Genomic DNA, 27,701 nt, shown 5'->3' with positions numbered 1-27,701 from the left:
TAAAAGAAGTTTGCAAGTGCTCTTTATTTCCCAAAATTAAACCTAAACCCTATTCCCAGCAAACATAATAAACAAATGTTATCATTAATTTATTTTAGGTATTTTCATTACCCTGTTTACTTTGTGATAATATATGGTATGCGAATTTTATAAGATAAACCTCTATAATCCAAAACGCGAAAAAGCATGCACAAACATTCCCACTGCTCTTTTGTTTAAGTTGCCATTACTTCAACTTCGCAAAGTGTTAACATATTTTCTCTGTCAATCAGCTGAATACTAACAAAGCGTCCCTCCATCGGTGTCTCACAGCCACATCTGACGTGAATGGGGTTCTCTTTGGTCATTCTGCCGATTATCATCATCCCACAAACAGGATTTTCTTCGAAGTTTTCGCTGTTACCAACACGGACCTCGGCGTTCTTTATGCGGAAAGCTGCAAAGTCAAAGCCATTTAGTTAGTACGTGTCTTTGTTTGTTTGTTTGCCTATCGGTTTTGGGGTGACTGTGTATGAAAAGATATGTATGAAAGAAATGCTATTTCACGGTAGGGTGTATGCTCATACAAGGGCACATCCATCACTTACACACGTGCATGTATCGCATAACGTTGAACGTTGTCAGGAAATTGTAGTAATTACAGGACTAATAGCGATTTGCATGTGTTTCTCTGTACGAAGTAAATGATAAGAACAACTGGGGATGCAAAGACAGTGATGCATACGGACACGCGGCACATATATATGAGTCATCAACGAAATCTTCTTCAACGACAGTCCAAAAAGATTTCACATCATTGAACGTTACAAAAACAAAACATTATGTGTAACATGGTTAGGTAAGTGCGAATGTGGGTCTTCACAGTTTTTTGCATAGAACCCTGCTGGTTTTCGGGATTACCCCCGCTTCAAATGTACATGTGTGTGTGCGTGTGTGTGTGTGTGTGTGTGTGTGTGTGTGTGTGTGTGTGTGTGTGTGTATGTATGTATGTATGTATGTATGTATGTATGTATGTGCGCGCTTGCATGCGCGCGTGCGTATGTATGTTGCCTTATTTACATACATGTATTTTAAAAACACATCAATACAGTAATGTCTTTCACCTATCTTTCTCTATCATTAGCCCTCCCTTTGCCACATTTAACATCAAGAAATATGAAACCATATTTTTACTACTTTTTCTGAATTTCCTTTTCACCCGCCCGACAGCAAGGAACGCCAATTCAAAAGGGTGTTAATTTTTAATACCCGTTTTCATTCGCATCATTAGTATAAATTTGCATGTAGGGCACAAGAGGTTTATACATCGAGGATAAGTTTGTGGCTATTCTTGCATTCAAATTGAACTTGTCACACAATTACGTATTCTACAGCTTTTAACAAAGATATACACATTAACCAGTGTTGGTACGGTACTATTTCGAAAGACAGGATTACTTTAGGGACTGTTACTAATTTATGAATCATCTAACGACGAGCATCATTTGTCGAATCTAGGTAGCCAGAAAAGGTACCAACAAGTTCAGGCTTCCAGCATCACAGTCTACTCTTTTGAGATCTGTATACCCTAGTTATCTTTCCATACGTGAGCAAATTCCAAGAAAAGAGAACTCCCTCTTTCTTTCTGGTTAGTCACCTAAACGTTAAGATAGAGCAAAATACTTTAGTTCCTGATATACCTTCTCGACTACCCGAAGCTATATATTATACATTGCCATGTAAGTTTGTTTGGCTTGATATGCATAACGAAACATACACATTTACTGTATCAAATTCTAAGAATGTAGTGTACTATCATAGTCGAATCTATCCCTGAGTACACTTTTCATATATTTATGATACGGACAATCAAATCAGAAATATAAGCACATATAGTTTATATTATATGACAAAGAAAATTAATCGATAAGTAAGGCATTTGTCCACTAATGTCAAACGATGAAACGAACAAATTTCTGAAATTTCTTACTTTGTGGCTAAGGGAAGAGGTCATTTTCAAATAGGCGGTACCGCCAATACCTCCCGCGGTATACCTCTAACCCTGGAGGGACCGGCGGTAAGGCAGTTAGCAGCTTTTAATGAGCTTGCATGCATAATGAGACCGCGGAAAACCGCGCTACTTAGTACGTCATAAGTAAACTATTGTTTCCAAGTCTTTTGATTTTGCGGAGCGCCATTACATTTGGAAACTGAGTGAACGAAGGACAGTTGGCATCATGCATGGCCACCTGGCAGTGTCTGACTTGTAATGTCAGTACTAGAATTCCCAAGAGTGCTGTTGCTGTTGAATGATATTTTGTGTCAGTATTCAACAACACATACAGCACTATAGGCTCGTTCTAATGGTGAGAAAATTGAAACTTTAACATTTATGTCACTCTGTTCTTTTCTGTATTCGAAATACAAGATTGCAACTATGTAGCACAATCCGTACTATACACATACGATGACTTTGCGTTTGCGGCATATATTTAGTTCCTTGTATTGATAAGTGAAATTTGCCTATGTGTCACCGTCATCGGCAAGATGCGCGCAGTTGTTTTAAGATGAAAAAATGGAATAAAGATACTTGCCAACTATAACATCGAGAGTTGGTCATAGTTCTAAAATAAAAATGACATCAGAAAGAAACATGGTGTTGAAAAGTTGGACACCAATTTTTTATGTTGGTGGCAATGTAAGTATGTTTTCTATTTTTTATAGTTGAATGTCTATTTCTAGTACAGAATGATGATAATAAAAACTATGTTGAATGCTTTCTCCCATTGCCAATACCTAATTCAATAAAAATGCATACCGACTTACTAGTAATCTACTCATAATCAAACATCGAGTTAGTTATTGCAATTAGACACCAAAGTTTGGATGCGTTGTTTTGAAAAGTTTATAACCACTAAAAACTTATCACGTGGCAATAAACACGGTGAATTACATGTATTTGTGTGAATTTTTTATGATTCTTGAATCGCCAAAAGAAAACATTTATATATATACGATTATGAACAGCTGTGTGTCAGCAACTACACTTGCCTCCTGTCGCTTGGCTTTTCTCGGCATAGCAACAGCAGTTACTTGCTGGCCAAGCAAGCCAATGCGTTCATCCCACGATCCTTCGCAACAACCTACCACCAATGCGACAGTCTGCTTAAGTTTATTCCTTCAGTTTATTATTTTTTGTATTTATATGCTCATAGACTAGGAGCAAGTCTTGTTAGCAACGTGAACTTGATTTGTTTAAAGCACGGTCCCTCCACAAAAGTCCCGTTAGCTTGGCTACCACTCCCTCACGCATGGCACGTTCAATAGTGATGCTACATAAAGCAGACTTGTTATCAAAAGACCCTTGGGGTTGAAGGTCAATTTAGACGTTGCCTGAATAAAAGCATTGTTCTAAAAAGAGTGCAACCATTACGGTCCGGCAAATTGTTTGTAGACCCACAGTCCGTAGAACGTGAGACTATGTGATGATCGATTTTTGAACGTGGGATTCTCAGCAATGACGACGTCGAGTTCGGCCCTGTGACGTATTTGATTTGCATAATTTATGTCTGGTCCCACTCTCCGAAAGTCAGCAACATTTCATTGCCCATGAAAAAACATTGTGATTTTACCATATTTATTTAAATATCAGCATCCAACTTTGACGTCCCACATATTTCTGTCAGAAATAACGATATATGACGTGATGTTGAGTCTGTAAAATCACCAATATATGTCGGGCTTTTTTACTTCATTTCTCCACGCTTTTCAATTACATGACATGTCATGTATCTGGGCATGCTAGGTTCGTGAAATCGCCGAAACTTTACTCGATAAAGATCAACAATTTATGAGTACTCTCATATCAATGCTAGATCATTTATCCGTGACGTGTACACTCCCTCTGTGAAATCGTCCATCTTTTACATCTGACCATATTCCCTCTGCAATTTGGGGGATACCCATAAACAAAAACTGAAATGACGTGCCTTTTACCTTGGCGCTCCGGTACGTAAAATCGCCGAAAGAAGATTGCATTCGTAGCGAAGAACGCTGGGCAGAGTGGCTTACGCGTTCTGCGCACTTTACTTTTTGCACAGATTTGTCTCACACAACCTGCTCTAATTAACGCGGTGTATGTCCGAAACCAAACTTTCATTCATTCATTCATTCATCATTCATTCATTCACTCTAACTGAAGGTGTTTAACAGTTTGTCAAACACCAGGTGAGTATTTGTTCGTCCCTCAATGCGTCACTCTCGCCTCGTTTTTCGTTTGTCCATACAAACACGTGCGATGAGATGAATATTAAATGAGTTCATTGTCTTTAATCTTCATATTTTCGAGTGACGACCGAGAACGTGTGTCGATGTATAGCCCAGCATCTTGCCAAATCGAATTTCTGAATATCAACTTTCCGAGTTGACTGCTTTTTCGTTTCAACATATCAGAGAACGCGATATTAAACTGTTTGACTGAAGTTCACGTATTTCATTACTTGTACAAAACTCGACCGTCGCGATTTTAGAATGACGCATTCAGTTATCAGCGTGGTCACAGATTCACATCTGTTTTACGTACTCGCGAAGCCAAAACAAGTCGCTTTTAGAATTGTTCGAGTTTCGTGTCAGAATCGATTTATTTCAGTTTTTCGCCAACTGCATGCTCCTTTTTATCTTACTATTAGGAAATCGTTTTAGATACCAGATATTGTCTGATGTTATATTTAGTTTAGCCTAACGATGGGTTCTAACCTGGCACAACACAAAGTTAGCCCTGCACTATAAACTGCTGCTCTGAGGTCGGAAACCGTGTTCATGGAGCTGTCCGTTTTTAGCTCCATGCCGTGTTCAAGGTGGACTGTGGTCATACTTCAACATGCAGTACCGAACGTTAAAGCCAGCCATTTCTTCACTCGATAATCATATTTTAACTGGTACACTACAGTGCACAGTTAATACGCTAATTTGTATTGAGCAAGAAGATTATCCCCAGATTTAGTTCGGAATGACAGTTATGTAAATAAAGCCTAACGCTTACGCCGCGAACTGGCCGTTTCAGTGTTCATTTTCTTTCAATTTTCACGTCATGTATCATTTCATTCATACACAAATTCAGACAATTGTGTAAAAAGTCCTGTACTTCATTATGGGCTGGGAACTTCCACCGAAAATGTGAGCGAACCGGAATTTTAGCTGACTTTGTTCGACTCCAAGGGTCACATACACATTTCTGCGATTTTCTCCGTTCCGTTTTGGCAATGTATCGCAACTTCTGGAGAGTGTAACTTGGCGCCACGTTGTTGGATTAGCCTTATCTTTGCACAGGTTGTAGTTAGTGACTGTTTCTACAAAACCGTGTCTCAGAATTCCGATGTTCCAAAACACAAAAGATATCGGACAAACGTGGACAAAGCCGTTAATTTATTCAGAATTCACCACTTCTCACTTTCAAGGCTAATTGTAAGCCCTTTTATCGTTTAGTTTTCCAACAAATGTGTTTCCACAGGTTCTAGGGTAGTATTTTCTGTATCGATTCCATTTTGCAACACCAACGAAGAGTGCGAACGCAGTTTAAAAATTAAAACATAGCACTGACATAAAATTGAGATCAGAAGACCCCTCCTGGAATTCACATCTCCAACGCAATTTTCGTGGTTGCCAAGCAATATTTGGCCATGACCCAATTCTGAACGCGACCTGCTGAGGGGGGGGGGGGGGGGCAGTTTCGCTATTTTGCAGTACTGCAGAGAGTGCAGTGGGCTTACGTACGTACCGCTGAGCGGCGTCGCTTGGCCGAATGTGGCGATCAGTGGAGAAATGATCTGAGAAATTTTACTTTACAGTTTGCAGTAGTCCACAGACACATTTATTCAAAATCATCAAAATGCAGAGCGATTTTTATCTAAAGAAGCTATATCGTTACCAATGCGTGCAGAGCCGTAAACTACGTCAATATGTCGGTCAATTTATATTACTTTTAATTGATTATTTCATGGTGATCGCGCTAACTGGATTCGAATAACTCTATCACTCTGTAAAAAGCTACAATACTAACAACTCTTGACATAATGTTGGTGTCGTTTGATAAATGCATACACAATCTATATACAACAAAATACAACACAATCTAATAATCGAGATGTAACTGGTCGAGGAAATCGCATAGCGTACACTCTGTCTATACCCCCGTGCTCAACCAGGCATAGCATCACGACGAACGCCATATGTCACCCCGTATTCAAAAGTTAGTTTTTTTCAAACTACACGGAAATACGTCGGTGGTAGTTTGCTGGTATTTTCACTGCCTTCTTTATCAAGTGCAAGGACATTCATGCTGCTATCAAATGCGGATGAAAATTAGACGACAAACTGTCCCCCAAGGCAATGTCGATATTTGCTATCACGGAATGGTCCCATGTGCGACCCGACCTTTACTTCCGATCTCTCACAAATCGAACAATTTTGGGTGTCGTAACTTGAACCACGGTCTCTCTATGGGGACCGTGCTTGAACTTTACACTTAATATTACAATCGTGAACAATTTTTTGTGATTGGGTGTTCTGAATTGCACCTTTTTTTAGGTATTTTGGCCTTCAGTTTGCAATATTTTACAGGCGGGAATTCGAAAGTAAACATATACGCAACAGTTACAACTCACTCTGTTTATATGACCAAGATGTACGCTCTCTCTCTCTCTCTCTCTCTCTCTCTCTCTCTCTCTCTCTCTCTCTCTCAAAAATACTGCAACCTGTGTTTAGTACAGCCGTTCAGGCCATTTACCGCTGTGACCGCGGTATTACCGCGATCGTTAGGAGTAGTAGAGGTGTTAATGTTTCACCTCCAGTCCGCGGTAATGAGTTCTCATGAATATTCACGGTCTCTGAGCGGCGGTAATCCTGGCGGTAAGCGAAGTAGAGGTATACCGCGGGAGGTATCCGGCGGTACCGCCTATTTGAAAATGACCTCTTCCCTAACATTTCACAATAAGATAGTTTCTACTCACTGCAGCAGTCTTCTCTGTTGGTTATGATGATTTCGTAAATGGAGAAAATCTGACCCAAATCAACTTTCCACCATGGTTGCAGCTCTTTATTTGTCCAAGAACATGACAATCCTGCCTTTGCGTCCGGATTGTAGTCCCCGTCTACAGCTTTTTCCGGTCCTACATCCGGGCCCAGTTTCCCGGACTTTAGTGAGCTCTGCGTTGACGACTTTCCTGGGGCTACATTGCGCATATTGTCCGGAAATTCACAGGCTGTGATATTGACAAAGAAATGAAAAAATTATACACAAAATGACATACAAAAGACATTAGAGTGTCATTTCACCAAGATGTTACTTCAAAGCAAAAAGTCGATAGAAGTATCATGCCTCATATGTGGGACGTTAATGCAGGCCTGGTTACTCCAAGCTATTATTAAACTAGTACTATCAAAGAATATCACCAGAAAGGGTACGTTATGGGAGTGATATTGCCCGCTTAAAAAGAGTCCTCACACTGCAGACTACAATAGTCCCGAAACATTAAGAGAATAATTAAAATATGTTAAATAAAGCAATTAGAAAGATGACGTCTCATCGAAGCTGCATTTTAATTTTTCATTACATCACCAACATTAGATGACCATGACAAATCACTTATAGTATTAATGCCCAACCAGTTTCGCTCTAAGGTTTAGTGGTTCATATTATTAAAATTTCTATTTGAAATGAGTAAGCTTAATATGCCAAGATAATGCTTCGCTATTCACATGATATCTGTATGGTAAAAAGGTACTTACGGGGCAGTGTTGGAATATGTGTTGCTGCATTTTGGAAAAAAATCAAAGGCATGATTATCAGATATTATTGTTCCAATTGATTTATAATGAGGGTGAACAGCCTACGTTAGCTTTCCCAAGGGACCGTGAGTCGCTCATGACAGTGTACGTGTTTCCGGCTGAGGGAAATAGAGTGTATGGATGGGACCCAAGGAAATGTATGTTAATAGCTAAATATAACGGGTCAACATCACATCTTAATACATCATTTTTTACCCTGAAGAATCGAAATCTTTCCCACTCTATTACTAGTCTGGCTACAAACGACAATGCCTCTTCCGTTTATGTTTTTCAGAAGGATCGCATGCGCAGGTTACATTGCTAAACTAATCTTTTGTAACAATTGTCTGTTAGCCAGTAGGGTATTAGTCCAGGAAGTATATATCGGTACTACATTGCTTGAAACAAATCTTCCCAGTAGGAGATTGTACATTTGAATCAATAGTGGACAAAACATTTTGTAGCCCGAATCAAAAATTGTCGAGGAAGCAAAATTTTTAATTTTGCAAATTTGCATAAATTAAGGGGAGGTCAAAATTGCAAAACAAAAATTTCAAGATGTTACGATAAAAAAGAACCTTTGCAAAAGCGGTTACTTTAAACTTACTTACTTTCACCAACTTTAAATGCAACATGGAGAAGATAAAAGAACAAGAGAGATTAGTATTTGTATGGTATATTGATTGATAGAAAATATTAATTTTTCATATTTGCAACTTTCCTTTGTCCTACAAAAGTGTTGGCATGGTTCCAAGTAAACGATAGTAGAAGGAATAATACGGATTTTACACACCTTAAAATACAAACGTAGACTGTACACTTTGTTTAAATCACACATTTCAAAATTGCTAGTGGCAGTTGTACCTCGCTTTGCATGTAAGGAGTTAACTGATTACCTACGACCAGACTTCGCACCATGGGTTTGTCATTCTCCATCATTAAATAACAAAAGAATATTATGCCAGCGATGAAGAACATATAAATCCATCATTGTGGCATTGGGTTGGACTCTTTCTTAATTCTATATCCGATTCTCATATGGACGACTGCTGCTTGGTGGCGCCTTGGTGGTGCAGTCTGTTTTTTTCCCAATCGGGGTTCATTATCGGTCGCATGTATTCATTTTCACAACTTTTCATTTACAGTCATTGACAAAAAATATCGCAAAATCCATATGTTACAATAAGTATGTGTCCGAGAGTTTTCATATACAGGTCAGTACTTTTTTACTTGAACATACTTGACCAACCCTTTTAGAATCTATCATTAAATTTTGTATAGGCCATGTAATTCGTGGATTTCTAGAATAGCGGAAATGTCACCTTTCTAGAGTAGTTAAGTAAGGAGGTAGAATTGTTTCTCTTGGTTACTAACATCAGTGAGCATCCTGCGTCTTAGCAAACACTTTCTGAGTTTGCTTTTTGATTCCCGTTTTGCGTCATTTCCAAATTATAACATTTGATCACCTCAGCAAAAAATTTTATTCAAGGATCATGTCGACTAGTCCTTAGGCTGACGCGAGAAGAAAGATGGGAGGGTTGATTAATCATTCTAGGTTTTGATGATTTTTGACCATAATGTCAAGACAATTTTCCAAGAACAGGCCGGCCGAGGATAGACAGATACTATTATACTCAAACTACAATCGTTAGGATCTATTCATATGGGAACTGTCGCCCATTGCGATTATTAGGAACGATTTCGATGTAAAAGAGTACGTTACTACAACGATTTTACCCCCCCCATGCTCTCAATGAACTTCGGTTACGCCTGCATAAGTGTTTTCTCACTCTTCGAATTAAAACGTACTCTGGTCTGAGGACCCAAGTACAATCATCTTCATCCTTATTATCATCGTCGTCGTCGCCGTCATGTTTATTTTGGCTCGATGGCCTTGATAGGTATACGCCATTATTTATAGGGTCGAGTACAAGTAAATATTGATTTATTATTTTCAAATTTTAAACTGTTCAAAAGAAGGATTATCAACGGGTAGATATCACTTCACTTGTCTACACATTTCATAGGCAGCGTAACAGCGTCACAATGCATTAGCATTGACACTACCCGCTTCAAAAGACAGTTCAATCTGTCCATATTCTGCCGTCAACATCCACGACATGGCTAAGCTTAATTTGCTGACATAATGTGTAAATACTCATGTAATATGGATATGATACGAGTACTTACGTGGTTGAGTTGGAATGTGTGGAGCTGCATGGTGGAAAAAGTCATAATATTGTTCCCATCAACATATTTAATGAGGGTAACAGCTTGCGTTTGTTTTTCGAGGGATTGTGTCGTTCTTGAAAATTAGTTTTCCTGGGGTTAACGAGTTAGATAAACAGAGTGCCCAAAGAGAAGGAATTGTATATTTTCAGCGGAATAAAACCAGTTAATATCAAACTTAGGTGTATCAATGTTCCTCTTTTGTCAATCAAAGACTTGTCCGCTATCAATTGTCTTAGTTACAGAAACTGCCATCTTTTATTCAAGCTTTCGAAAAAAGGATGCGTGTATACAATATACTTCCAAAATAATCTTTGTAACAGTTTTGCGAACTTTCAACCTGAAGGGTATTATTCTCTGTTTTGTTCACTGGTAAATGATCTGTTGCATGTATTTACTTGAAAATGATGCATGCCATGTGAAAAATCATCAAAGAGAGCATAAATGAAGCGTGGTAATAAGCAATATAATAACGCGTCTTCTTATAAGCCTGCCATTCACGGGGAGAATTGACGGGACGGGGACTTGAAAATATCAAAGGCATGTTGGGGCAGCGCACTTGAAAGGATTTGTAAACTTCAACGGGGACTCGAAACAAAACTGTCTCTGATTGATATGAAATATGTGTTAGGCTGTCAATTAACATAACGTTTGGCTAATTTTTGGTGGTTTTGTTTTGTGTATCCACTGCCGCAGTTTTTTGTTCTACTTCCTAAAGTAGGATGAAAAGTCAAGCACAGCCATATGTGTACAGTCAGTATTGTTATTGCTTCAATTTAATTCAAGTCAAGACTAGTCATCATTAACAATAATTAAGGTCTTTACGCACACTACAGATATTTGAAGTTATGTCAGTGAAAATAGTTGGTAGTTTACATTGTAGACTTCAACGAGAAGTGAAATAATAATTTGGGTGAAATTCCAATATATTTGTTTTCCTCGTCTGAACTTTACAATATCCTATTTGAATACATTTGTATCAATTATCAAGCACTTATAAAAGCACAGATTTACTTAGATTAGTATTGTAAAAATACAAATAGTTTTCTCATAGGCACAAATGTATGGGCAATCAACAATTTCGATGAAAATCTAAAATCAGCTTTCTTGTATACATATGCAGTTGAAACAACCTATTCTAATCAAGTTCAAGAATGTAAACTATCATATGGTGATTTTGTAGAGAGACATGGCCATCTCTCGTACTAACTGTTAAATCAAGGTTACACCAGAGCAAGACTTGTCTCTACAGTCAAACGCTTTTTTGGCAGGTATCGCAAGCTGGTAGATACAATATCTCTCTTCGACAATTGATCGCTGATGGCATCGGTGACATTGGGCTATAGCTAGTGACCACTACCTATCTGATTTACAGATTGATATATGACGGGTGCCACATGTGGGGCAGGATGCGCTTACTATTTTCGAAACACCTGACATCACTTCTTGGTCTTTTGGCCAGAGGTCCATATATCTTTCTTTCATGAATTTGACTTTGTTATTGTACCTTCTATTTACTGTCTGTTCTGTGCTGTTTTGTGTATGTTTACAACTATTGTCTTACGAATTCCGACCTAGTGTTATTGCATTATGGATTGGTATGATTGCGATTATTTTAACACAGTGAAATATTTAACAAAAGGAAAACGAACAGGTATCTTTTGTTCTGATTGATGTACTTAATATGAAAACTTCTTTCTCCCTTTGTCAGGTTTTTAAATAAAATGTTGGGTTTTTTTATGAATAAAATTCTTGTTAACCGAAGGTGGGTTTTGCCATAACTGTGTTTCTATTGTTTCAACGATAAACGAAAGGAAAGTTAAACACTGTGCACATTCGGTTGGCTACAACTTATAAATTAGCTCTCCAGAGCTTCTCAGATGTAATTAATTTGGACAAAGCAAAAAGGCCCATTCTTCTATGCTCCTGTCCATGGTTTTGATACGGGCGTGTTTCTACCTGGTTAATTCTACTTGTAGTGATAGTTTTTAAGAAGTTATTGATTCTGTCATTCAAAAGGCTTGAGGGAAGACAGAAAAATTGATAGTCAAGTCATAGTCATAGTATGCTATGTTGACAAACTGAAATTTGAGCATAGAGAATCAAACAATAAAATATCGTCAGAAGATAAAATACTGCTGCTGTCAATTAAATATGTTAAGCTTTACGCACAAATGAGGAAATCACTGTGAGCAAAGCAGGGATTCATTAACACTTAACTTGTGGCTTGTGACAGTCTAATTGCCAAATTGAGTTTTCGATATACTGCGGTTCTTTTTGATATCAGTGATTGACACCACTTTACGTACAACAGTTCTGGATATCTTGTCATGCACAGAAAGTATGAAACACATTAACAGCTCATTCAAAAATACTATATTCACACTTCAAACTATTTTGCCAAGAGGAGGATTAGCCATTTTTTAATGTCACAAAAATAATAGCCTAGCCCTCCCCCCTCCCCGCCGAAGAAACTAGGGACTAGTCTCTTACTGGTCTATCTGACTTGTAACCAGTAAAATTCACCTCACAGATATTTGTCAATACGTACACAAAAAGGACACATAACGCTATAATTGTGTAAGTTGGTTTTTGTTCGTCCACGACTGCAAAGTGATATGGTTGCATGAAAGTCATTAAACATAGGATTCCCCAGGGTCAATCATATATCATGTCTATAATTAATGCAGGTGTGAACACTTACGTACTACAGGAGCTTCCGGTGTAGGTGGCGGGGCTTTCGTTACAGGTGCTGATGTCACCACTGATGGAAAATCAAAGTTACGCAGTAAGAATACTCGCTGATACAAACACCTATAGTAAATATATCCAGCATTAAAACGATTACGGAATCAATTTCAGAACAGAGACGATGACTTGTCCACAAATGTTGTGAAGAGTTATTATTATTATTATTATTATTATTATTATTATTATTATTATTATTAATTTGTTTGAAATGTCCTACACACATCTCAGCATATTGTGCAAAACAATAAAAAGTCAAATAATAAAAGTACAATATAAATAACACATGAAGCTAAAAAGAGAAAACTCACTTCATAAAAATAATAACAAAGCCTTTTAAAGAAGGATGAATTAGAGATATGCGTAAGTTTCAGAGTTCAAGATAATTTCGGAAAGTTGTCGATAGGTAAAAACTAAAGCTTAAGGTTGTTGATAACTTAAAGTTCAGAACTAAAATATCTTTCCTCAAAGCACCTTCAGGATGCTTCTTGAATTGAGAAGAAAGTCTTTGTCCGTAAGGATCTGTATTCATCTTGAATATACTTATGTAAATCTGCAAAAATAACAGGCGCAGATGCTGTACTTTGTGTTGTCCCTGGACCAGACATAGCACTTGCGCCTTGTATATATATATATATATATATATATATATATATATATATATATATATATATATATATATATATATATATATATATATATATATATATATATATATTCAAAAGTAGTTAAACAGTTTAAATTCACTCGGATGGAAATAAATACAGCAATGATGTAAAGTAACGTCATGCAAGTGCAAGCAATAGATCATTATGGGTTCTCTATGATTGTGTCATATGAATGATGAAGATATGACATCAGCAGGAATAGTTTATAACAATTAATATACAGCAAAGAAATAACATCATCAAAATCTCCTAGTATATATCTATATATTTATATATATATATATATATATATATATTATATATAATATATAATATATATATATATATATATATATATATATATATATATATATATATATATATATATAGAGAGAGAGAGAGAGAGAGAGAGAGAGAGAGAGAGAGAGAGAGAGAGAGAGAGAGAGAGAGAGTAGTACCCCATACGTAGAGGCACTGTACAGGAACTGACTCATACATACCGCAATGTTCATCCGGTTGTCCAATATCACATGCTTCCCAACGAACCGAAGCATCTGTCGTGTAGCACCAAACGCCAGACCAGCCGTCTGGGTTACGACAGTAGTTGTGTTCTCCAAGTCCTGCGTTCGGGTAATTCTCTGGAGTCCTGCTGTGCGACTGCGGACTCTGTTCTGTCCATTCTTGACATGTTCTACCATTTACAGTCATCGAAACAGTTCCCCGGTAATCGCTGCCGTCAGTCTCGTGATAACATTCATTTGGTGGTCCTTAGGGAAGAAATTGGCATGATCATTTAGAATGTGTATATGATGGAAATCCCAGTATCATTATCAATCGAGGTAGCATTTATTGACTTATGTGATTTTCAAAGTTTCACTCACAAACTGTATCAATGAATGCTTTTCTAGTTATCAATCCTGAATATCTGTAAGTTTAAACATTCCTACGTTTTTTCTTGAAATGTTTTCTAATCTATTGCCGTGATAGCATAGTACCACTCAGCTAATTTGAACTCAAAAGGATTATCACATCGTCATTTCAGGAGTTTTGACCAGGCATTGTCATTTGGTGCAATACGTATTTTGCGCCCTTTAAACTCATTCTGTTCAAATTTCATAGTGTGGCCCCTTGGGTCAGCATAAGGTGAAATAAAATGACATATAAATATAATGATCCAATTCTTCTAAATTAGTTCCAATCGTGTTTCTAACATTTTGCACATGTGGGCATGTTAATCTACAGTTGCTAAATTTCAGTCGTTTTGTGTTCTAGAAGTATATTTTAGCAAACGACAACTTTAACACACCAGGGTAAACCACGTCAACATTCTATCACGGTCACCAACACTCTGCAACTTGGAGGAGGAAAGGTTTTACATATTGGACAGAACGAGATTAACATGATAGAAAGGGGTCATATAAGGGGTAGGGTCGCACCTAACATGAAAGACCACCTGAGATGTAGCCTTGAGGCTTACCCACTCCATAAAAATAATGAAAGCTCCCTTACTACACATACAGCAGGCATTGAACGTGCTGCAGAAAAATCATCCAAATTTTACATTTTGTCGAATATTTTCTTTGCAATTATTTAACAGGCACATAAAGACAGATTCACCATTACAATTCGTCTTTCCATTCTATACATCATCATATTATTGTTCAAAACCCTTCTTGTCAAACCCAATAATGCATCTGGCAGGCTAGATCGTGCAATTATTGTCATTGGCAATGAGGACGATCTTGTCATGAAGCTGCAAGAGATAAGTATCGAAAAAGGTAAGCAATGATGCAACATAATTGTGTGCAAGAGATTTTGAACATGATCTTATATCGTATGAACAAGAAATTCCTAGCAGCAAATGACGTTTTGACTTGCTCACCACAATTTTCATAAGGTTGACCAATATCACACAATTCCCAGCGACTATATGGATCTGTCGTATAGCACCAAGCACCCGACGTGCCGTCAGGGTTACGACAGTAGTTGTGTTGTCCAAGTCCTGAGTTTGGATAATTCTCTGGAGTCCTGGTATGCGAATGCGGGCTCTGATCTGTCCATTCTTGACATGTTCTACCATTTTCAGTTCTCGAAACAGTTCCACGATAATCGTTGCCATCAGTTTCATGGTAGCATTCATTCGCCGGTTCTTAATAAACACAGAACATAAATTACCAAAGTCAATGTTGAATTCAATAAGATAAGCTGAGACTCAGTATTCAAAATGATTCGGTGATGTATGAATTCTAATCTAAGTTCCATACTCTAAACAGCCATGTTAATGGGGGCTATGGTTTAATACAGTACGTTTTGATAGATATAAGAGAGAGTGACATTTTGTATATTTCTCCAATATGACGAAAAAGTACTCACGTTATAGTTCGTGCAGTAACTACTTCAAAAGACTTTCAAATATTTCTGAGAACAATGTGGAGAATGATTCACTGTATATTTCCTCTTTATATGTATTTAAAATCGCAACGCAATTTCTAGCTACAATTAAACGATGTTAAAACGGAATTATCTGTGAACTAGCAATTAATTGTGACATCTAAAGAATGAACATTTTTAAGCACGATTTTGAATTATGAATTGTTCAGCTTGCAACTACCGTTTAGTATTTCCAAATGAAGAGAACGTAACTATTGAGAAAAGAGGTTAATTCCATTTGCCTCAATTGAAGAAAAGTACAATAATTTTGCATATAAGACATTGTGCCGATAGTTACCACAATTTTCTTCTGGTTGACCAATATCACACAATTCCCAACGAACAGAAGAATCTCTCGTGTAGCACCAAGCACCAGACGTGTCATCAGGGTTACGGCAGTAGTTATGTTCTCCAAGTCCTGCATTAGGATAATTCTCTGGAGTCCTGGTATGAGAATGCGGACTCTGTTCTGTCCACTCTTGACAAGTTCTGCCGTTTTCAGTTCTTGAAACAGTTCCACGATAATCGTTGCCGTCACTTTCATGATAGCATTCACTAGCTGACACTTTAGGGAATAAAAACATCAGTTATTGGCATCGACGCTGAATCTGAGATATGATAAAAATTTTAAAAATTATACCGTCAATGGAATGGTAGAAGATAATAACAATACTCTTAAAACGATTGGAACTTATTTGCGATAGTTGGATTTTCATATTTTTCAAATTTCTCAAAACTGTTAGGTGCGCTATAGCTGGATATCTCAATATTACAAATTACTCATAAAAACAAGTGTACAACGAATAAAGAAAAGCGGATGAGCTTACACTTGCAGATTTAAAAGACATTACTGCACCATCAAATTATCCTAAGTTAGTTCCAATCGTGTATTTTCCTTCGCTGAACGAAGAAAAATATTAGGGAATAATATACTTATCACATGCACAAGCCAAGAATTCGTTATTTTTCGCAAAGTAAAGATGTTTTCGGTGACGATCCGCGTTTAAACTTTTGAACTACTTTAGGAATAATATCAATACGCCGTGGGCAAGTTATCAATCATTTCCAGGGTGTTCACGTTATCGTTTATGGAGCAAATGCCAGACGACCTCTCGGTCTACACATACCTTCCGCAAAGTTGTACACTATTTCAAAGATAGCATAGGCCTAGAAATTTACCGCAGACAAAGATCCACTATATTTCGGAACGAAAATCGACTGAATCTTGACGGCGCGAGCACTGTGTAACGTCGCGCCTGACCCTGGTTACCATGGAACCCACGCTAACGGGACCAGCTTCGAGTTCGTCGTTTCCGCAAATAATTCACGTAATTCCCTAGGAATATACAGGCGGTACACTATTGTGATTTCATTGCTCTGATTATTATTGTCGTAGTCTATGAAAATATCGATTTCATTACATGAGTTTTGGAGGCCTGGACACTGCACTTGAGCCCTTGTTGCAGTGGAAGCCGTATGTCTACCGCATGAAACTGAAAGCACACAGTACGTCGAAGTTCAGGCGTCGGCGGGGTCTATACAAATACGAACCCCCATATTGGCGAAAAAACTAAAACACAAGGACTCAAAATTTGCCCATTGGCTGTATTTAGTCAGACTCGACATCATGACTAATGTTTACGACATTTCTCACGTCAGACACATTTTGATCGCGGGAGAAATACCGGCCGCCATGCTGTTTGTTTACATTGACGAGCACACCGAAGAAGAACGCAAAAAGGTCCGACGCACCGAAATTGATGACATAGTCGCGGGTTGTCGTGACGAAGACCCACCAGAGAATAAATCCCGTATTTTTTGTTCGAAGACGACAAACTTGGCTTGTGCATGTGATAACAATGCTTGTCGATGAACTTTCTTGTATTTGCGACAAAAGCTTCATCAATGAAATCTATTTTCACTAGACATAAAATTGCTACATGTAGCGTATATAAGAAACAGTTTCAATTCTACGTTTTGTTCGAGGCGCATGCTATCTCCTTTGTATTTATTGCCTCGGTAAAATATCCTTTGTATTTATTGCCTCGCTAAATTCTCTTTTGTATTTATTCCCTCGGTAAATTATCCTTTGTATTTATTCAAGCTCCCTGGGTCAACTAAGGGAGATTATCTCTATAGTTTCATCTTTACATCTCTCTGTTTTTCTGAAATTTTCACAATGTGAATGTTGTTAGGTTTTATAATATATGTATGAGGATGTGTTAAGGCACATAAACTCATTATTGAAAGAAGGAGTCAAAATCTCAAAGTAATTATTGACCATAGGCATCGACGAACAAGATCATTTATTGTATAAACGCCAAAACAGATTTCTAGACACAAATGATGTGTAGACTTGCTCACCACAATTTTCATCCGGTTGTCCAACATCACATAATTCCCAGCGATTATTCGGATCTGTCGTGTAGCACCAAGCACCAGACGTGCCGTCAGGGTTACGACAGTAGTTGTGTTCTCCAAGTCCTGCATTAGGATAGTTCTCTGGAGTCCTTGTGTGCGAATGCGGACTCTGTTCTGTCCATTCCTGGCATGTTCTACCATTTTCAGTTCTCGAAACAGTTCCACGGTAATCATATGCATCGATTGCATGATAACATTCATTGGCTGCCTCTAAAAGACACAAAATACAAGTTAGCAATGTCCTCGTATAATTCTATATGGCAAGCTAAGTATTCGAAATGATTTTGTGTGAGTATATGTCCTCAAGTTGATTTACATACTCTAAATTACAATGATTTAACACAGTACGTTTTATGTAAGTCTACAGAAAGTGGCGAAGTGATATGTATGTTTCTCTAATATAATAACGCACAAACTGGTCATAGGTTTGTTCCCGAAGTAACTGTGTTCGAAAAACATGCAGTATGTCGCTTAAAAGTGCAACATAAAATATTTCTGAGGACAATGTGAAGAGTGAGCTGCCTTTAAATGATGTCGAAACCGAGTTGCAAATGAATATTAGTGCACTCGAAATAATAAAACGATTTTTATTAAGAACAATTTTAAATGTTGACATTTCCCCATTTTAATTATACAAAAATACATGTTGGTTTTAAACAAGTGTGTTAAGCTAGTACTCACGACAATTTTCCTCTGGTTGTCCAATATCACACAGCTCCCAACGAACAGAAGAATCTGTCGTGTAGCACCAAGCACCCGACGTATCATCAGGGTTACGACAGTAGTTATGTTCTCCAAGTCCTGCGTCAGGATAGTTCTCTGGAGTCCTGCTGTGCGAATGTGGACTCTGCTCTGTCCATTCTTGGCATGTATTCCCATTAACAGTCATCGAAACAGTTCCACGATAATCGTTGCCGTCACTTTCATGATAGCATTCACTAGCTGGCACTTTAGGGAAAAATATCAGTTATTGGTATCGACACCTAATCCTTGATATGTTGAAAACTTTAAAATTAATACTTATACATTAGTGTGTTTGTGACAGAGGATACGTAAGATGACATTTATTGTGACTACCCAAGCAATTTTATCACGTAATCACACTCGAGGAATCACATGAGATAACATTGGATATGTGTAGCTTAAGTGTGCTGCGAACATCTGCTGGTTTTCGCTCCAGTGATTTTCTATTTCATCATATACCCATGCCCATATCGCTCCATCCTGGTGCCGTTTACCATAAAATATTAGCCATGATGTTTTGCGAAAAACGTCATCAGTTTTGGAGTGTTCCCGATCTTCATTTGGAATTTGATAGTAATCAAAGTAAACAAACGAAATGACTGCCGCTCTCCGCCTACGATGCAATTTGGCGACAAAAATCCGAAGGGCTTTGAGGATCAAGGATATTTCGGATAGCTAAATAAGGCAATAACATGTTGAATCTTGTAATGATTTCCCATGGATATGTCATTAAAATTGTTGTAATTTTTTAGAAAAACTCTAACAAGCATTCCTACTGTTCATCGCACGCTATGGTCTTGCCCTCATGACAATATGGGTGCTTAGAATTCTCAAGACAGTAATAATTGAGCAAGGTCCTTATGGCTGTGGTGTAAAGAAGGGAACGTTTTGTCCATTTGCCTCGTTTATCAAACATAGAGGCAGATTTCAAGCCGAGGCATTTTGGTAAACAAAGTTGATTCCAGATGTCAGGCCATAATGTCTTTACGCGTATATCAAATTCATGAGGCTGACCCAGTATTGATAATGTGCTTCCATATTTAATTGTCGAATTTCTACTTTTATCTCGTGGAGATCTGACCCTGATTTGTTTCATACAGACGTATTTCCGATAAAATTGCATTCTAATCATATGTACGTTTTACCCACTTTTAGACACTTTAGATGATGTACAGATAAAATAGCGAGGAATATATGGCAACTGGTATTTGGTTGCACCAGTTTAGCTGTTAAACCATGGCTTACATTGCTATCGCAAAAGTTAGATACGTGTAATTAATGCATAGATTAGATTAGGGCAGGTTGCAAGAACATTCTAAGCCAGATAACCTCAAGGTCAAAACCCTTCAAATACAACCCTTTTCAGAATTAGAGCGCGAAGCCACTGCAGTGAACTGCAATAAAACTGCTTACACTAATTAGTTTCAGCTGTAGCCGTGGCCACTTTGGTGTTGAACAAGGCTACTTGACGAAGACCAAAAAGTCTGCTTGTACAAAGGCAAAACTAGCTCTGTCTGAGGCTCGAGTTGTAAATGAGAGTTTACGATTGGCACCCTGTGTTCAAGATTAAGATACAATGTAACATTACCATGCACTGGTCCATGTACAAATCTTTTTTATTTCAACTTCCCCAGACAAACTGTCTGCATGGGACATACAATGTTGTCGACTTTGCCAGCTGGCTACAGCTGAAACTAATTAGTGTGAGCAGTTTTATTGCAGTTCACTGCAGCGGCTTCGCGCTCTAATTCTGAAAAGGGTTGTAGCTACTAAATTTACGAGCATAGAGACTTACGAACAAGATATTTTATTAATGAACTGTTTTTTTAGAAACGAATAACGTTTCGACTTGCTCACCGCAATTTTCATCTGGTTGTCCAATATCACACAATTCCCAACGAACAGAAGAATCTGTCGTGTAGCACCAAGCACCGGACGTGCCATCAGGGTTACGACAGTAGTTATGTTCTCCAAGTCCTGCGTTTGGATAATTTTCTGGGGTCCTTGTATGCGAATGCGGACTCTGTTCTGTCCATTCTTGACATGTATACCCACTTACAGTAGTTGAAACAGTGCCACGATAATCGTACCCGTCAACAGCATGATAGCATTCACTGGCTGGTAAAACGTAACATTAAAAATATTTATTTAGTTTATAAATGGAAATTTTAATTAATCTGATGACTGTTTTTTTGAGAGAGTTTTTCAATTTGAAAGCTCGGGAATTCAAAATCTTTGTCGGTGTAGATATCTCGTTGTTTGATGAGAACGCTGAATTTTGCAATCTGACACGCTTTAGGGTAATTTTAGTGCGATTATCTTTTGAAAGGTGATCGAGAAACGACTGTTTGCGATCTAGATTTAGCTATTTATCAAACGCTTTGGCAACCCTGATAATAATCTCCGCGATAAATACCTAATGCAATTTTTGTATTGATTCTTTAACGAGATCTAAAAACTGTAAAGGAGCGTTCAGTTATTATAGATTGGGTTGGACCGGCAAAGTCTTCTCGCGCCTTCGTCAAAATAGCAAAACCCAGTGGACTCTAACCACTCAGACAACGTTTGCTGACCCCTTAGAAAATAATAAAAATTTGACTACCCCCGCTATTGCCAGAGGAAATTTGATATTTTGGTATTTAAATAGTTTTGCTCTTTGTGTAAACGTCACTGTAACTCTCACTTTTGACAGTTTTTTGTTCTCCTGTTGTTTTATCAACTACAGTTTTTGATCTGCTTCCTAAAAAATACCCAACATTAATACAACTTGTCACTGGGTCATATAAAAAAATATTGTTGACTTATTATTGTTATAATAATAAATTAAATAATTAAATAATTATTGTTGAATAATTGTTAATTGAATAAGTCTGGAGCTGAACTTGGTTATGAACAGTAACATTACAGGATACAGATATACAGCCGATGTCAACATTCAAGCTGATAATTTAGTATTTCAATTTTACATGGGAAGTATACATAGAAACTGTTGCTGACATGTGTAACAAAACCCTGAAAAACAAATGTCAAAAATTACAGTTATTAGGCCATTACTTACACATATTTTGTGATGAGCATTGCTTGGCGTGGAATCACTGTTTGTTGATATATTTATTGACAGTAAATTCTAATCTAGAAATCTATTCAATGGCTTACAATATAATGACCACTTCCTGTACTCACAGATATCATTTCCATTTACAAGAATACTAAGAACTTTATATGTTTTTTGTAGTATCGGCTCATTTATTCGTAAGGCCTCATGATATAGTTCATTTTGTTCTTAATACTTATTGTGATTGTTCATTTTTAAACGTCAAATAATATATTTTAGTAAATGCCAACTATGAAGTAAACATAATTTGAATCAAGTATAAAATGTTTTGCGCAAACATGGCCCGGGTGTAGTATGCGTTTTATGCAAAGCCCCGCCCTCATTAGAAATTTCATTTGTATTGATTAATGATTAGTAAAAGTAAAGGATAAAATAGAATTCATCGTTACTTGCTATATAGGTTTTTACGACCACTAAGCCCTATTTACCCTCTGATGAACACACTTCACACATGTATGTCAGACTCTGTGCCGGTATAGTTTTTTTGTTTAAGGTGTAAAATGCTTGACATAAATTGGCAATTTTTACCATGATAGCAACCCATTGTGTTTAATAAGGGACGTATTGTGCCATTATTATGGTTGCAATTGTAACTGCATTGCCTAACTTCCAACTGCAATCTGAAAACTAGCGTTCCGTCTAAAAATGGCAATTTTAGTATCAAGCGATTGACAGAGAGGGCGCTTTCTAAAATTCAATCCTAGTATTCTTTGCGTATGTCTTCGTTCATATGCTCGACAGTTTTCTCTCTTTTTATATTTTGTTGGCGTGATAGTAGCAATATTTTCTATAAGAGATCTAGACAGGGTGGATAGTAATACTTACTCGGTAAGAAAATACATTTACTTTATTAATGGCATGTTATAAAATAACACTTTGTACATTTCATATCTGTTTATTTACGAGCAATAAAGAAACATTACGGCGCCCATGAATTTAGTAGAGTACATTTCGGGTTGCTTGCAAAGTATATTGTGAACCTGCGCCTGCGTAGTCAGTGTGTGGCTGGCGGGACTACTATGCTATAAAAATGTCCCAACAATGTATTAGGAGGCCTTTGGTATTGACACATCAATGAAACTTTTGCAATACATGTATTATCCTAATGGACCTAACTTTGATAAAGATCCATCATACAGTAAATATAATCTATGTCAACCATGTTATGTTATGTGTCATATGGCGTTTAAGAAATAGGTTCAGCCATATCTAGTGGGTAAACACTTTCTAAATTGTTATTGAAGGAAGTGGATATAGACACTTCCTATAAATGTTGTACAGTAAATTTGTCAACCTAAACAGGTCTTTCTAAATTTGATTAATATATATTATGATGTACAAGCAATATGTGTCAAGCAAAGCATATTTTCTATTATTTTGGCCCCGATGAATAGGTAGGGGCTAAGCCATGCATTGCAGGTAAACAGTTCCGAAAAATTTTATTTCAAGGCTGTTACTATTGAAACTTGAATTATTATGTACTGCATTGTTTATTCTCTGTAGATATTACTCTGATGCAGGTCAACCAACAACCAACCTCGTCAACGTACGGACACATCACTCGAATACAATGTAATATCGACCAAACTTCTTGTAGTAACACCTAAGGGACTGGTCAGTTTCTTCGGCCGGGGATGGGGGACGGCGGATATTCTATGCAGAAATCAAAAGCGGCTGAACCTTCCCCCTCATTTTCGACCTCCGAAAACAGGATGACCCCCCGAGACCAAAGTAAGACAAAATGTAAAATTGATACAATATATATATATATATATATATATATATATATATATATATATATATATATATATATATAATAACAAAATTACTTCAAGTACAAAGCAATTATATCTGTTTCTTAAGTTTCCTGCATTCTGCAATCATCAGACAGATGAAGTGAAAGGATTCTTAGCTCGACAGTCTTATATATGTATTATCGGGACGTACCATTCTATTTGTAGGTGGTGTTAACATTTGATAAATAATATTTGTTTTGGAGGCGACATTTTGAAACAAACTCCGAGCGTCAGTTTAATAGCGTAGATTTATCAGCGTTCATAATGTGTAGCTATTCTGATATTCTGATCGCTTGCTTATGTTACAGTAACTTGATGCTTTGTCAATGATTGGCCACGAAATGTCAAAGACCTGGATATTTTGTCTTAAGGACCAACTGCACTTGGACAACTCAGTTCAGTGACGATATCTTTCGTTACGGAACGATTGCATGTGATCAGCGAAGTACGGAGTTTGGCTTTATCAAGGAAGTATAAGACGAGAGTTTACTGGCGAAGCGTCATGCGGGTCTAAGTGTACTCCTCGATCCGAGCCGCGGTACGAGACGAAGTGTATTCACAGATATATACATTACACAAGCGGTAACTACCTGGCCCGTATAACTATGAAATGGACAATATCAAATGTTTCGCTGTTCTGCTTTGTTTAATGTTAGGTTTATTGTTTTATTCCATTTAATATTACGCAAATTTCACAGTATAGGGCCAATTTCAAACAGTATGAGCTAAGAACGCGATCGATCCAGCCGCAGCGATCGTGGTACTGCATCTCACTCCACGTCATTTATTAATTTTCACAGGTGCACTAATTAAGCAATAAAGCACACCCAGCGATGGTATACCACTCGATTTTGACCAGTTCACGACATATATGCAAGAGCGATAGCGAGTGCATATATGAAGCACAAATTACGAACATGTAGAGGGGTTATTTTTAAATTTAAACCGAGCAAACCAGCAAAGTGTATCAGCTTTCCAATAAAGTACTTTAGCCACAGAGAGATTAGTTAATGCTATGTTTTGGGAAGTAGGCGTTCAGCAATTTGTCTCTGTAAAATATTTGCGTTAATAACTATGTCCCGGTTTTGTACTTATTGGCAGTTGGCATTCGATGGTGCCTCAATAATTATATTGACCTCAAACAAAATGTACAGCTTTACTTTAACAAAGAATCCAAGGCATTGTATCCTGACTCTGTGTAAGAGCTTCTATTGATACATCAAGTACGTGCAAAGCTTTAGCGTTATACACAAGAGCGCCAGACGTAAACTAAAGTACTTAATACTGCGCGGAAATGCTTTTGTAAGAGAGTGTTAAATTGCATCAGTAAATTTTAAAACTGATACAGTTTGACTTCTCAGACGAAATAATACCTTCCCGAAACAAGGTTTAAATTCAATTTATTTCCGTTCAGGGCCTCGGCCCAGTTACAAATGTGTGTAGCCTAAGCAGTTCTACCTGTATCATCTAAACGTTTAAGCATATTGTAACAAACTTTAGCGAATCTAGCCTCATTCATTTCAAGCAATTGTAACCAAAAGTAACACAACTTTTAAAATAAAAACAGCATAATGGTAACCTCCCACACTCCCCTAGAAAAGCTTGATAATTTGCATTTACCATTAACTCTAATAAAAATTTACAAGACTTTAATTGAACACGCTCAATACACTATGAAAATTCAAATCAGCACACTTCGCTTCCGTAACAAACAGCAGGAACAATTATTTCATCAAATAGCTTGAAAGTGCTTGCAATGGACATTCCCCAAAGTTTACGAATCATTGAATGAAATGAGTAGAGACAGTTTAAACCTTTTGCAGCAAGATTTCTTTTTTCAGGGGACCAGGATAACCTAGAGGAAAATATCAATCCAAAATAATTGTAATTGTTTCACAGTTTCGATTTTTTCGCCATTAAAACTCCACTTCTCATAGGCTCTCAAGCACCCTCCATTACGAAAAACAGTAATTTTTGATTTAGACAGGTATACTTCCATCGCCCAGTGTTCATGAAATTTCTCTAGTTGGTTTAATTTGCGTTGTAGTAGGATTGGCGAGTCAGCTGCATCAGAAACATCATCTGCGTACATGAGAATGCCTAGAGATGGGATTTATATAAATGCCTCCTGCAGATTGGTTATTCATATAGTTTGCCGACTCATTTATAAATAGTGAAAATAAAAAAAATGACTGAGAATGCAACCTTACCTTGTACCAACCTCACAATTAAAATATTCAATGAGGCCTTGTAACATCTTATAGAAGATTTGCCCTTCGAGTACATAGAACGTAATGCATTCAACACTTTTCCGTGTATCCCATACGAAATCAGTCTGTGCCACAACATGTCGTGATTGATTCTGTCAAAAGCTTTTGAGAAGTCGACAAAAACTACGTAAAAACGACCTCCTCCGATAGAAATATACTTTTTTACAAAAGCTTGCAAACAGAAAATTTGGTCGATTTTGGAGTAACCTTTCCTGGACCATGCTTGTGCTTCAGTAATAATATTGTTTTCAGATGTCCCATTTGACAAGTCGAATGTTCAAAATTTTTGTGAAGAATTTGCTGCATACAGGATAACAAGGAAATGCCCCTGTAGTTATTTACGTCTTTTGTAGACCCTTTCTTATGCAAAGAACAAATGATCCCCTTACACCATTATTCGGGGTAAACACCAGAGACAAGTATGATATTGAAAAGTTGACAAAGCAATGGAACTAAAATCTTTACAGAGTGTTTAAATATTTCTGCAACGAAATCACATGGACCAGAAATCTTTTGATCACTTGTAATACTTCGGTCTCTGAAATTACTCTATTTACAGCTGCTGGAGAATTTTCAACGCATAATAAAGATTTCCGATCGTGGTTATGTAAATCCCTCTGAACGGATGCACTGAACCCGTGATCGCTACTTGATTATTTTCTTCAACATGCAACAGTTGTTTAAAATAATCAAACCATTTAGAAGGAGGTATAGTTGACTGAGTCATACAAGAGTAACCACGCAACTTCTTTACAGTACACCAAAAACCCTGGGAATTTTTGCACTGCTCAACAAGTAAATTTTTTTGTTCATTCTGGTACATGTTAAGTTTGGTTTTGCACAGACTTTTAAACTGATTTCTAGCAAATCTGTAAAGTAAGGTGCGGTGTTTTATCACTCTGCAAATTTGTAATAACTGAGTCAGCTATATCCAGTTTCCATTAATATTTATAATAAGGTGAAACACTATTGTTCCTGCTAGTGTCGAGATCTATGTCAGTATTTAGACAAAAAGATAACTCACACTGAACGGGAAAACAGTCTGAAAAATCCTTCCCGAAACAAAAAAAATTGAAACGGTTGAATAATAAAGTATATTCTGTATTACTGTTCTTGTGTGAGTCAAGTGATGTATACTTACATAAAGAGAGAGAGAGAGAGAGAGAGAGAGAGAGAGAGAGAGAGAGAGAGAGAGAGAGTTTATAAACATTTCACCATATGGCGGAATATGCACCAGCTTAACGTACTTTTCTACATGTAGACACATAAGTCTGCATGATTTTAACAAAGACATAACAATATGTGCTTGCGCACAGAACAATAACAGCATAATTAATTACGGTCGATTCAGTGTCAATTATAAAAAAGAAAGATTTATCATGGTAATAAATATCTTACCTGATTCCGAAAAATCAACCACGATGAATAAAGTTGTCAATAGTATCGCGATCATGGTAATGCTCAACTTCCAACGAAGCACTGTACAAGAAACAGCTCA

The 27,701-nt window shown here is 37.3% G+C and overlaps 1 protein-coding gene across 1 annotated transcript; it reads right to left on the bottom strand.

Moving 5' to 3' along the window:
- On the bottom strand, nt 1-27,679 carry LOC139122060 (apolipoprotein(a)-like). Its single transcript, XM_070687438.1, has 12 exons — nt 27,602-27,679; nt 20,880-21,140; nt 18,960-19,226; nt 18,222-18,488; nt 16,156-16,422; nt 15,310-15,576; nt 13,928-14,194; nt 12,737-12,796; nt 9,990-10,017; nt 7,765-7,788; nt 6,987-7,238; nt 1-436 (listed from the first exon to the last, which is right to left on the bottom strand). Exons 1-11 carry the CDS (start codon nt 27,654-27,656, stop codon nt 7,232-7,234), a joined length of 1,770 nt encoding a protein of 589 aa, XP_070543539.1. The 5' UTR covers nt 27,657-27,679; the 3' UTR covers nt 1-436; nt 6,987-7,231.
- Nucleotides 27,680-27,701: the final 22 nt, after the last annotated feature.

The sequence above is a fragment of the Ptychodera flava genome, chromosome 21 (assembly GCF_041260155.1).
Source record: "Ptychodera flava strain L36383 chromosome 21, AS_Pfla_20210202, whole genome shotgun sequence".
In the NCBI taxonomy this organism is placed as follows: Eukaryota; Metazoa; Hemichordata; class Enteropneusta; family Ptychoderidae; genus Ptychodera; species Ptychodera flava.
Note: the sequence above shows the minus strand (reverse complement) of the source record. Positions and strands in the feature narration are given on the sequence as shown.